This window comes from Galleria mellonella, unplaced genomic scaffold, assembly GCF_026898425.1.
Source record: "Galleria mellonella isolate WM207_F2 unplaced genomic scaffold, CSIRO_AGI_GalMel_v1 utg32, whole genome shotgun sequence".
Classification (NCBI taxonomy): Eukaryota; Metazoa; Arthropoda; class Insecta; order Lepidoptera; family Pyralidae; genus Galleria; species Galleria mellonella.
Window position 1 is genome coordinate 8,268,298 of NW_026442075.1, and position 12,400 is coordinate 8,280,697.

At 32.6% G+C, this 12,400-nt stretch overlaps 1 protein-coding gene across 6 annotated transcripts in view; it reads left to right on the forward strand.

Annotated features, from left to right (window-relative positions):
• LOC113510796 (phospholipid-transporting ATPase ID) overlaps nt 1–12,400 on the forward strand; it is a 70,427-nt gene that overhangs the window by 51,379 nt on the left and 6,648 nt on the right. For 4 of the 6 annotated variants that reach the window (XM_052896365.1, XM_052896367.1, XM_052896366.1 and 1 more), the window contains 10 exons: nt 86–194; nt 565–704; nt 1,946–2,092; nt 4,276–4,455; nt 4,970–5,080; nt 5,866–6,039; nt 7,402–7,573; nt 8,161–8,265; nt 8,633–8,785; nt 9,428–9,572. In XM_052896365.1, the coding sequence (XP_052752325.1) occupies nt 86–194; nt 565–704; nt 1,946–2,092; nt 4,276–4,455; nt 4,970–5,080; nt 5,866–6,039; nt 7,402–7,573; nt 8,161–8,265; nt 8,633–8,785; nt 9,428–9,572 (1,436 nt within the window). The remainder of the gene's footprint in view (nt 1–85; nt 195–564; nt 705–1,945; nt 2,093–4,275; nt 4,456–4,969; nt 5,081–5,865; nt 6,040–7,401; nt 7,574–8,160; nt 8,266–8,632; nt 8,786–9,427; nt 9,573–12,400) is intronic. The other 2 variants (XM_052896364.1, XM_052896368.1) reach the window with 2 other exon arrangements.

Below are 12,400 nucleotides of genomic sequence, written 5' to 3' on the forward strand. Positions count from 1 at the left end.
AACAAGACTTAAAATGAACAAATGATTGGACATAAGGTTTTTTTACTTCGATATAAACAATGTAGCTATTTTTTCTTTTTTGTAGGTAATAAGATTTGCACAGAGTTTTCTAATAAATTGGGATGAGAAGATGTATTATGAAAAGACAGGCACTGCAGCTAAAGCGCGGACGACCACACTGAATGAGGAACTTGGTGTGTACCTGTACAGATAATTCTTTCTATATTATTTTTAGTTTCTATGAAATAGAAAAAAAAATTAAATGTAATATGGATCTGAAAAAATGTACTGAGCATTAATAATTATGATAATATTCTTTGCCATTCTAAGTTGCATAAAAGAAGCAATTATATATCTCAACAATTCTTATTAATATTATAAATTTGAAAGTCTGTTTGTTTGTATGTTGCCTCTTAGCGTCTTAACGGCTGAATCAATCACTATGAAATTTGGTACACATTTACTCTATTATGAAATGTAAAAGGATATAGGATACTTTTTACCCCGATAGTGAACAAAATCTGTGGTAAATAAACCTCATTATAAAACATTTTTTGTTTGCAGGTCAAATTCAATACATATTCTCAGATAAAACGGGCACACTGACACAGAATATTATGACATTCAACAAATGTTCTATTGCGGGCGTCTGCTACGGTGATGTTATCGATGAAACAACAGGAGAGACCATAGAGCTCAACGAGGTATTTATTATATTGATATACTTTTTATTTAAAAATTGAATATATATTTTATATTATAAAGTTTTTGATAATCGAATTAGCAAAGCACAATGCAAATAGTATATTTTTAGATATCACCTCAGTGCATGTAGGATGCAATTTTATTTTGAATATCACCGAACACTGCGATAAGATTATGGAATTTCGCACGTTCCAGCATCCACAGATTATTTTGCATGAAATTTGAATTTATTTCTAGTTGAAAATATTTTTTATCCTATTTCAAATGGATGACATTGGAACAATACATATAGTATAATTATTATACTTATAACTCCCTCGCTTTGGGGTAATGTTGTGAAATGTTTGAAGTTTGTCTCGTGACCGTCTTGTGTCCTTGTTTGTGCACGGATTATAATCTCTATAATTTGATACTATATACCTATACAATGAAATTTGTTAAAAATTAGTTTGTTAAAAACATAATGTGCCTATATAAGTAATTCACATCTTTTTCCCATTAGACTGGTCTACCATCCACAATTCATATAAATTGATGACAGTGTTTGCATGCGTTTTGGAGTATTGTTTTATTTACCATAGTATAGTATTGTTTATTATTTAGATAAGATATTTAGGTTTTTATTATACCCAATAAAAAGAACAATAACTGCGAAAAAGTATTTTCTTCTGAGGTACTTTAGTATTTAGAATTAGATTTATAGACGTCTAAAATAATATTATTATTATTAATTTTGTATTTATATTAGATTACATAGTTTTTGCATTGTATTGTAAACATTAAGTCCTTTTAATATTTACAATGTAAACATTCTGATGTTTGCCGATTTGTGTATGAAAATACCGATCACGGTCAAGTAGTTTTACATTGATATGATCATTACTAGTGTTGCGTATACAAGGAAAGCAGCTATCACCTTAAGACGAACACACTCGTAATGGTTTCTAAGGCAGCAATTTCAAAATAATATGGTCGTCGATGTGTATATATGCGTGTGTGTGTTTGTGCGTGTGTGTGTGTGCATGTGTATGTATTTAAGTTAAGATAGCTGTTTGTATTAATTGGTTACGTGTACGGGAGATACGGAATATTTTGATGATAGTTATGAGAAGGATTCACGACGTCTCAGACTATGTTCATTTGAGTAAGTTATGAAGCGATTGGTGTGGCGCAGTGGAGTTAGAGGTGGGTGATAGATGGTAGCCGTTAGGTCCATGTGCGTGACGTGTGTGTGGCGCAGGGCGGGGCTGGCGGGGGCGGCGGGGCCGGCGGGGCCGGCAGGGGGCCGGGCGGGGCGCGGTCGGCGGCGCGCGCGCGCCTGCTGGAGGCCGAGCACGAGCAGGGCCGCAGCACGCCGGGCGCGCGCCGGCCCACCAATCACCACGATGTACGGACACGTAGCGCGAGCGCCCTTATTCTCGCGCTGATGAACAAATATTAGGGGCATATAAAAGGGCATATTACGCTATCTATGTCTAAATTATAATCTTATTCATTTATACTACGGACGTATATTTAATGTTCTGTTTTGCAATATAAGTTGGGAATAAACTTAAAGATTATGTGTCTACCCTTTATTTATACTCTAAGGCCTGAGATGATGACCCTACACTTTTAATAGGGTAATGTGCCCCTTAATAATATACGACGCTACTGCACGCATCACGTTCTCTACGATAAACAAAATACAACACGAGCAAAATAAGGATAGGATCACAGTCAAATGTAATATTTGAAAAAAATAAAATGTTTTGTATAGCTAAATCATTGAGGTATTATTATTACATTGACTTTGGTGCTATAATTTGTTTTTTTTTTTATATTATTTAAATAAATCCTGGAATCATTTCTGAACAGCTAAAACGTCACAGTGTGGTAGAAAGTTATTCTTATTTTGATCTAGTTGTACAGTCAGCGACATACATAGATGCTTTAAAACATTTTGTGACAAAGCCCAATACAGCCTACTTTTGTCAAATTAATTATGGTTCTTGTAAATGGTCGAAATGCAAAAGCAGATAAAACTTTAAAGCGAATGTTTTATGTGACATTGAAATTTTAAAATTAAATTCAGGAATCTAATCAACGAGGTCTCCCTGAGAGGCTCTATCACGAATTATCATGCTCGAAGAGAACGTCTTGCGACAATTAACTATACAGATACACTTTCATTATGGGACAATAATTTAATAACAAGAAGTCTGTACTTTTTCTTTTTAAGCAATCATATGTTAACAAATAAATTGTTATTAAGGGATATTTTTGTTACGTATTAATAATATTTATCACCAGATATGAAGGTGTATTTGATTGAATAAAATATATGATTGCATTTATTCGTGTTTATTTAACAGCTCCGAAATGAGATTTCATTTTAGACTATGGTATTATGGATTTAAAACTTTTATGAGACCCTATTTAATATTGTATAGTTTCTTTCAATATTCTTTATTGTCCTAATTAAATGCAATCATTTTATTTATGTATATCCGCTCGCTCAAGTATTTATGTTCAAAGTATGAACTAATTGTGAAATCCATCGATTTATGGCTAAGAATGCACCTGAACCGAGTAATTGATGCTAATAATTTCATACTTAGAACACATAAGTATTTAATAAATAAAAAAAATATATTAACCAGTATCGATGTAAGTGTATCCTTCTGTAATCTTCAAATATATGTACCTTAATACTTATATATTTATTAAATTATGGAATGGTTCTAAGCTAACAAGTGTAATGGCTATAATATTATTGTTATTCACGTCTCGGATATATCTAATCTCGGATAATCTAGGTGAAAGCTATAAAACTAATGTATACACGTAATCTTATTTGCCGTCATCAAACATCTACAAATAATTATTATATTATATTATTTTAAACATTTACACTCTTTTTATTTTGCCAGAAATGTAGATTTTCCTTTATGTACTTATTTAATACAATATATGTATATACTTCTTATTTAAAATGATTTTAGCAAAAACTATAGCCTGTTTGACAATAATATGTATGTATTAATATTATACGTATTCTTATCATAATAGTAATGTCCATACAGACTATAGTTTTTCTACAAAATGCTATATTTGTATGTATGGTGATATGTTAATTGAAATGTATCTGTTTGTGCACTAACTGTATGTCTTGTTTTTGTTCGACTCGTGCATGTGTTGCTTCGCATCCCATTTAATTTATGATTACGCTTATAACACAACTAATATCTCGTTAAAATGCAAACAAATCTTCGTTAATTCATTTAAATTTTTGTATCCAAATCAATTGGTAATAAATGTTATACTTTCTAAATTTTAAAGTGTATATTTAAAAAAATTACGAACGTTTGTTTGATGAAAACTGTGTGTAAGTGAGACCCTTAAACAGAGATAGAGGTAGTACTGTGTTTTCATTATCACTATCATTTTAGTCTTTCATTGTCCAAAGCTAAAAAGAGGCTTGTGGTAGAATACGAATCTTACACATACGGTCAGGGTCTCGCTTATATCAAAACTTTACTGGTAAATATAGCGTCATTTAATATATTATTTATTTTCCGCGCGCAACAGAACACGGAGCCGTTGGATTTCTCGTTCAATCCAGAGTACGAGCCGGAATTTAAATTTTTCGACTCGACCCTCCTGGAGGCGGTGAAGCGCGGCGATCAGGAGGTGCACGAGTTTTTTCGTTTGCTCGCTCTCTGTCACACCGTCATGCCGGAGGAGAAGAACGGGCGGCTGGAGTACCAGGTGGGCACGTTTATGCACTTCGCATACTAATACTACCTTAATAGAACTTATACAATAAACAATACATGTAATATTACTATTAATATTATTACTGCAGAAGTGTAAGTAATAGAGTTGAAGCTTTTACGTCAGTCCGCAATCTGGATTAGAACGTGTTGACGCATAGAAATATAATTTATATGAATTATTAATTTCCGGATTGAGCATTAGCCGAAGCCTGCATCTTGTATTACCAACATGACATACAAATCTCTAAAAAATATATGAGGTGCTAAACATTCAAATCTCAGAATATCAGTATTATACTTATGTCTATGTTACTACTTATAGATAGACATTATATATTAAAATCCATCATAAATGCATCTGGCACAGCCAGATCACATTCTATTTGATAGTGAAAATATGTAAGTTTATGGAGGCGAAATTATTTATGTCTTTATTATATGATTTAATATCACTCTTGTCATTATTTTTGTTATAATTACATATACCTAATTATTTTTATTTGTAGGCGCAATCGCCCGATGAGGCGGCACTGGTATCAGCGGCCAGAAATTTTGGTTTTGTGTTCAGAGAACGCTCGCCTAATAGTATTACAATAGAAGTAATGGGTAATACAGAGGTAAATATAATATATAATAATTTATACTAACTACATTTTAGTTACTAAATTAAAATACTAAATAGTTGTTATAGTGTGATAAATTCTTGAAAAGTCACGTGTAGGCTGAAAACCAAAGTCTATCGACCACAATTAATATGCTTACTTTGAATTGTCTTAGATATTGTTTAAAATTACATCATGTTGTTTACAACTTGATACAGTTTATGAATTATTACCGTAAATGAGGTTCTGGTTTTGATTTGTGATCAGGCCAATTTAAAGAGAATCTGTTGAAATTTTGTAATGCGTGAAAATGTAGTAGTGATTCCGCCTACACTATCGATACACGCTGACGAGGTACCAGTGAGCGATGACAGGCGAGGATGAAGCAGGTCAATTGGCCAATCGTGACGAATTCAACAATTATCAACCATGATGATTGCCAGAGGGAACCCCATGTAGATTGACCTGATATTGCATGCAATGGGTCCGTTAGATCCCATTATTAACAATCCCTGGATGTTCTGGGTCTTTCTCACAGATACTTATTTCTTGATTTCTCTTAACAGAAGGTACCCTAGCTTGAATGCCAGACACTTGGTGTGATTGTATGGCATCTATTATAATCATAGTAGTAACGTGTATATAGACAACGTGTATATATTCGAAGAATGTGGTTTATTTGTGCTATTTTATAATAAATATGGAAATTTGTAATGTGAACTTTAGTTCATTTATGTATTTTCATTTATTAAGCCACTTCATGGGCAATGTAAACTAGATTTTTGTTTTTCTTGTTGCAGGAGTATGATTTGTTATGTATATTAGATTTTAATAATGTTAGAAAAAGAATGTCCGTGATATTGAGGAAGGATGGAGAAATTAGGTTATATACAAAAGGTGCTGATAATGTAATATATGACAGATTAAAATCAAATCAAGCTGATGTGAAGTCGAAAACGCAGGAGCATTTGAACGTAAGTTCGTTGATTTTTTTTTTTTTATTTTAATAGTAAAATAATCTTAGTAAATCATTATTGCTTTACCTTTTCAATTTGCTGTCAGTGCAGTATTTATTTCTCTTGCACCAATCCCTATTTGCCGTCTTACCTGGACTTCCTCTTATTTTATACATATAATCTTTCATACAGTCCATCCACTTTCTCTTCGTCCCATTCCTTTACATCTATCCGATTTCATACTTAACACCTTTAAAACATGCTTTCACTTCTTCGCATGATATGACTATGCCAAGACAGATTCAGACTTTCTCATATATAATAATTTCTTATTATGTCATTCCTTGTCCCCGCATGCATCCATCCTAACATTCGCATCTCGGCCACGTGTATTTATTTTTCATTCATTGTCTTTATGAGTCAATATTCACCCATACAGGACGACAGTACTTGTTCCTTCAATTTAAAAAAAATAATACATAAAATAAATAAATTGTTAGAATAAAATCAATTGATCATTTACTTTTTGCTATGTTATATGTATGTCAATTATTATTAAACATTTTCAGATATTCCGTAATTTTTATTTAGAGTTTTTGAATAAATTTCTGAATAATCTCTAATAAAGAAACTTTGACCAAAATTATAAGTTAAAACCAATTATTAAACTTTGACTTTTATATTCTAGTGTTCTTTGTAATAGTTTAACAGTTACACAGCTAATACTAGTATAATATTGTACTAGACAGTTATATTGTAAACTAATAATTAGAAACGTTTAAAACTTTTATTGAATAGAACTATTGAAGTAATAGGAAATTTTAAAATTTGTTTGCTTGTTCCAAGAATTAGTGGAATATGTCAATAACTCTGAATACATTAGAATATTTGTAAATCGTGTGTCATAAGAACTTTGAAAGTATTAATTTGTGCTTCCACACAACTAAAATAGCGTATATGCCGTGTAAGCGAAATATGTTGATTAACATTGAAAAAAGAATATTTTTAATTTTAATCATTCAAACTATTTGCCTTATTTTTTTTTTAGTTTATGATGTATGATGTCTTCGTCAAATATAAAACAGATTTTTACAATTCTTCTGTAATCTATAGGGTCCCATTTTGGATTTTGGTCCCTATAGTTTTACACTAGCTCAGTATCAATGAAAGATGCTGGGTGAAGATGGGAGCAGCTCAATTGGCCTATTGTGTCTATTCATTAGGAATTTACCATCATGGTTTTTTAGTAAGGACCACATGGAGGTCTACTTATACTCTAACAATCATAAAACATTACTTTCCCTCTGCAGGTTCTAATTATCTTTAGAACTAGTCCTGTGTAATATGAGTTCTTTGCATAACATGATGTGAACGTTCCAGAAATTTGCGGGCGAAGGCCTGCGCACGCTGGCGTTGGCGTGGCGGCCGCTGGAGGAGCGCGGCTTCGCTGAGTGGAAGCGGCGCCACCAGGCCGCCGCGCTCGCGCTGCACGACCGCGACGAGCAGCTCGACGCCATCTACGAGGAGATCGAGACCGACCTGCTACTCATGGGTATGTACCACGTCTCTCTCTACGTCACCTCGCCACTTTGCCATCGTGTCACAGCACCACCACGCTTGTCTACTATAAAAAATATAGAAATAGATGGAGCGGCACTTTTGGTAGACACCTTATTTTTTTTTAAAGTTTACAATTTTTTAATATTGCAAGTGATTAGAATAAATATTTCCTAGATCAAATGGATTGTTTTCAGTATGAATTGATAACTGTTTTTCTCATGGAATATGTTGTAATGAAAAGGGCAGTCACATTTAGTCATTTTGACTGATAATGAAATTTATTCTAATTTCGAAAATAATTGTTACTCTGTTTACATAAATTTTTCAAATATAAACTAAACAATATTGTATTGTTTTACCACTTATTAAGTAATACGTAACTCTATATAATCTCGGATCGCTATTTACACACTAAGTTATATAAATGTTGGATTATTGTTGAGAAATTGTATTGAGATTTTCTTTCTAGAGGTATGTAACCTTTACTGTAAACATATCTCACTCAAGCCATTTCGCTTACAAACTTGTTTTTAAATACAAGTTTTAGGTTAATAATGTACTTTGGTATATTTTTACCAGGTGTAACAGCAATAGAAGATAAATTACAAGATGGAGTACCGGAAACGATAGCGAATCTCAGTATGGCAGGCATTAAGATTTGGGTTTTGACTGGTGATAAACAAGGTACGTATACTACTTGACAGTGATGTTTTGGTTAAGAAACCATATCATTTCCCGACATTAAAAGTAACTCCTGTTTATTTAATATAAAACCGATCTATGTACGAAATATATTCAAAACTGATTGTAACCCGCAACATTGTCCACGTGAATTAGTATAAAAGTGTCGTAGATGTTCATTTAAGGTATTACTTATCCAGACTACTCATATACAAATCAGATTTGTTTATTTATTTGTTAATATATTATATTTGTTACTTTTAGTGTTCTAGAGTAGCATATACCCGAACATCTTTTTGAATTTCATGCGCGAACAATAGAATCTCTTATGAAGGTCTGTATCCATTTTAAAAGCTCGCTTTATTTGCAGAGACTGCAATAAATATCGGCTACTCGTGTCAGCTGCTGACCGACGACATGGCGGAGGTGTTCGTGATCGACGGCGTGTCGCACGACGACGTCGAGCGGCAGCTGGCCAAGTGCCGCGACTCTATACGCGTCGTCAACACATTCCTCCCGCATGGTAAGGTTTTATTTTTTTTATTCGATGAAAATGGAATGGTAATCCCTCATGTGCTATCGGTGTATGCTGAAAGGGCACTAGTGCGAAATAAAGTCTGATCGTCTAGCCCATTGTGGTGAATTTATGAAGAATTAAGCTCGGCTTGACAATACATATTGCCAGCAATAACAGACCTCCTCATTACTCTCCATTAATACCCCTCAAAGGATTTATTGTGAACCCTCAAATGGTGACAATTTAATACAGATTAATTTTAGCTGCCCTGCAATTTGCTAAAATCATGGACAAAACACGCCAGTTTGTACTCATGTGATTTAAACCTATTAATATTGACTATAAGACTTTCATGTTATATGGTTTATAAAAAACGGCCTGTTGTAACTCTTGTACGTTAAACCTGTCAGGTTTTTAAAAAGTTGTAATAATCCGCCAGGAGACTCTAGTTCAATATAATGAAAATGTAAACAAACTAATATACAAAAATGTTTGATCCGACCATAAAACAGTCTGCCGATGTTCATTAGTAGTACAAATTAAAAATTTACTGCCTGATTGTTTCGATTTGTTGTTTATTACATTGATTTGCTATATATAAAAAAAAGCAACTACTAGTGATGTCTGTACGTGTGTTTGTGCCCACAGCGGGACCGTCTGCGAGCAAGACTGGCGGCGAGGCGGCGAACGGCGCTCGGCCGTCGCCAGGCCGCGCCGCCAACGTGAAGCTGAACGCGCCCGCCGTGTCCGTCGTCACATTTAGGTGGGAACATAACACAATACCACACCACAGGTAGAGAGACAAAGAGCTACACTTGTATACATCACCGCTGCCTCCTTCATGCGCTGTCGCCCTATTACTTGTTGATTGCATTGTCCGTCTTGATACCAATCGCAATGTAATTCTTATCCCGTTTTTTTTTTTAACAGCAAAATTTATTTATTGTTAACTTTAATATTACCAGCCATTAACAATGTCTGCCGGGATGGTTAAGCGATTTGAGTCGAAGTGTTGTTATGACGCACTGATTTGGCGTGATTAAAAAATGTTTGATGAAAATTTATATTTCTTGTATTTAACACGTTGCTCGATCGTATATGCCATATTTTGGAGCTAATAAATTTGATTTGTTTTCTTTTTTTCGTTTTAAAACGCATTTGCATTGTTACACATGTTATATTAGTTCTTAATTCAATTTGCGATTCGTATCAAACTTTTCTTTGTGACTGTACCCTTTACTGTATCTTAATTTTATGTAGTTGTCAGCATTGCTTATTTGTAGTAATGGAAAAGATTCTATCTATTAATGAAATAAATAATAAAGCATTATTAGATCATAATGTAGGATAATTTGTGTAATATTGTTGTGTACAAATTTATTTTAAATACAGAGTAAATATTATGTACAATACACGTGTGTGTACACATAATTTTATTATAGATATTCATTTATTATTTACCATTAGAGTCCACATAATAATGTTATATACCATATGTAATATGTATGTTTAGTGGGCAATTCTCACCATTCTGTTTAAAAAATAACTGTAATGTAATATTTGTCGTACAATATAGATAATATATATCTACTTCAAATTTATTAGGTGACATGCTCAATATATTTGGCTTATTTATTGTTTGCATCGATAGTAAATGACAACAAGTATACACAGTCTCGTTCGTTCAGTACATATTATTGATAAAAATAATATTCTAAATTTATAAATCTTTTACGCATAAAAGTACTGACAATAGAACAAATTACATTGTCTGATGGATATATTTAAAAAAAATTCTTTCAATAGGGACTTATTTATACTAATAATTCTCGCATGAATATGTAATAGATTATAGATATTATTAATGAATCTATTCTTGATTGTTACCGTTTCAGTTAACATAACACGCAACTTGTCCATATTTGAAGTGGTTTTAAACTATACGTATTATTTATTCTAAATAAAGACAAATTGTTTTACATGGCCTGACAAAAGATGGAAAACATGCGAGTATTTGTAGTGATTTTGTCCTATATTTTATTTAACTACTTTTCGGACGTAGATTGTGTATACTGTATCGATGTTAATCAGTAATAGTTTGCAAAATTTTATTATGAGCTTATGTGACAAATGTGTGTTATTTATTACTCATTGTATTGTATTTATGTGATTTGTTTATTTGTAAGTGGGACTGGTCGTTATATAGTTTAGACTTACAATTTAATTAAATATTAATCATTTAATTGTAATTTTATGTATTTAAATTTAATAAAAAAAAATCAATATGTATTACTACAAAGTGCTGAACAACAAAGTAAACCTGTGAACTGAAATCACCTATTACTGTTGCAAAAATACTAACTCCACCGTAGTGTTTCAACTTTTCCGACTGTCCTGTACACCCAGCCAAAGTGCTCTTTCTCTCTCTAATCTGTGTTGATATTTCTCTCTAACCCGACACCACTAGACAAGCCTCCCGGATGCACTCACATCACGTGCTAATATAGTTTATAGATGCGTCACCCCAAATAGTATAGTCCGGTGTGATGTCCTTTATACCTTAATAATGTTGTTTTTAATTAAGTTTATTCAACTAAATTGAGAATTATTAGTAAATTGAAATGACTATCCGAAACAGGTTCGATTCCTGTATTTGTACAAGGTATCTTTGTGTAACTATTATTTATGTTACTTGAAAATATAATAATGTTGGTAACAGATAATTTAAATATGTAAACTAATATTTATACTGCAATGTAAGCATACTTTCGTAAACTTACCATGTAAAAACCACTTTAAGAAATTATCTTAATTTTATAATGCCAACGCTCAAGGTATGACTAGAGAGGATTTATATAACATAATGAGGCCAACCCTGAGATGCCATTTCTTTAAACTTATATCTTAACCTAATATTTTCATCTCATTATTTCGTGGAATTACTGCTTTATGGACTACCATAAACTAAAATTATAATAATTTGGACTTAAATCTATCCGAAAAATAGTTCCTATTGGTCTTTAGTTTTTGTAAAAACCAATACGTGATTTCGATGTGATATCAAATTAAAATTTTAATTTTAGAGATAGGTTTAGAGAATGTCACCTCAAAATCGACCTCACTCAGCTTTTCAGTCATTGTCTAATCTGTAAAGTGGCAACCAGCTCTTAGAGACATGTTTAATATTCACAGTCTCGTGAACTTCAACAAACTGTCCATCAATTGATGATGAACTGTGTTATCCAAGTTTTTGTGTTACATTACCACTTTCCAAATTGAGTATTGGCCTTTGTTTGTCTGGCCGAAATTTATAATGAAGGTATTGATGAAATTAAACAACTTTCTCCGAAGTTTTTTTCATTTCATACTTTAGTATGAAAATTATTTGTGAATATTTCATACTAAATTGATTAGTTATCTGACCGCGCAGTATGGATCAAAAGTCAAAAAATTTTTTCATATTATTTGTAGCTTGCGGGTTTGCACGCAAAAATTAACAAAAAATATTCTATGCGTAGAATATAGTTCAAATACTTTCTGCTCTTTAAATGGGATTGACTAATAAACATCTAAATGTTACCAGAAAGAGAGCTTTTGTACAGAAGTCTTTGTCTGGTAACA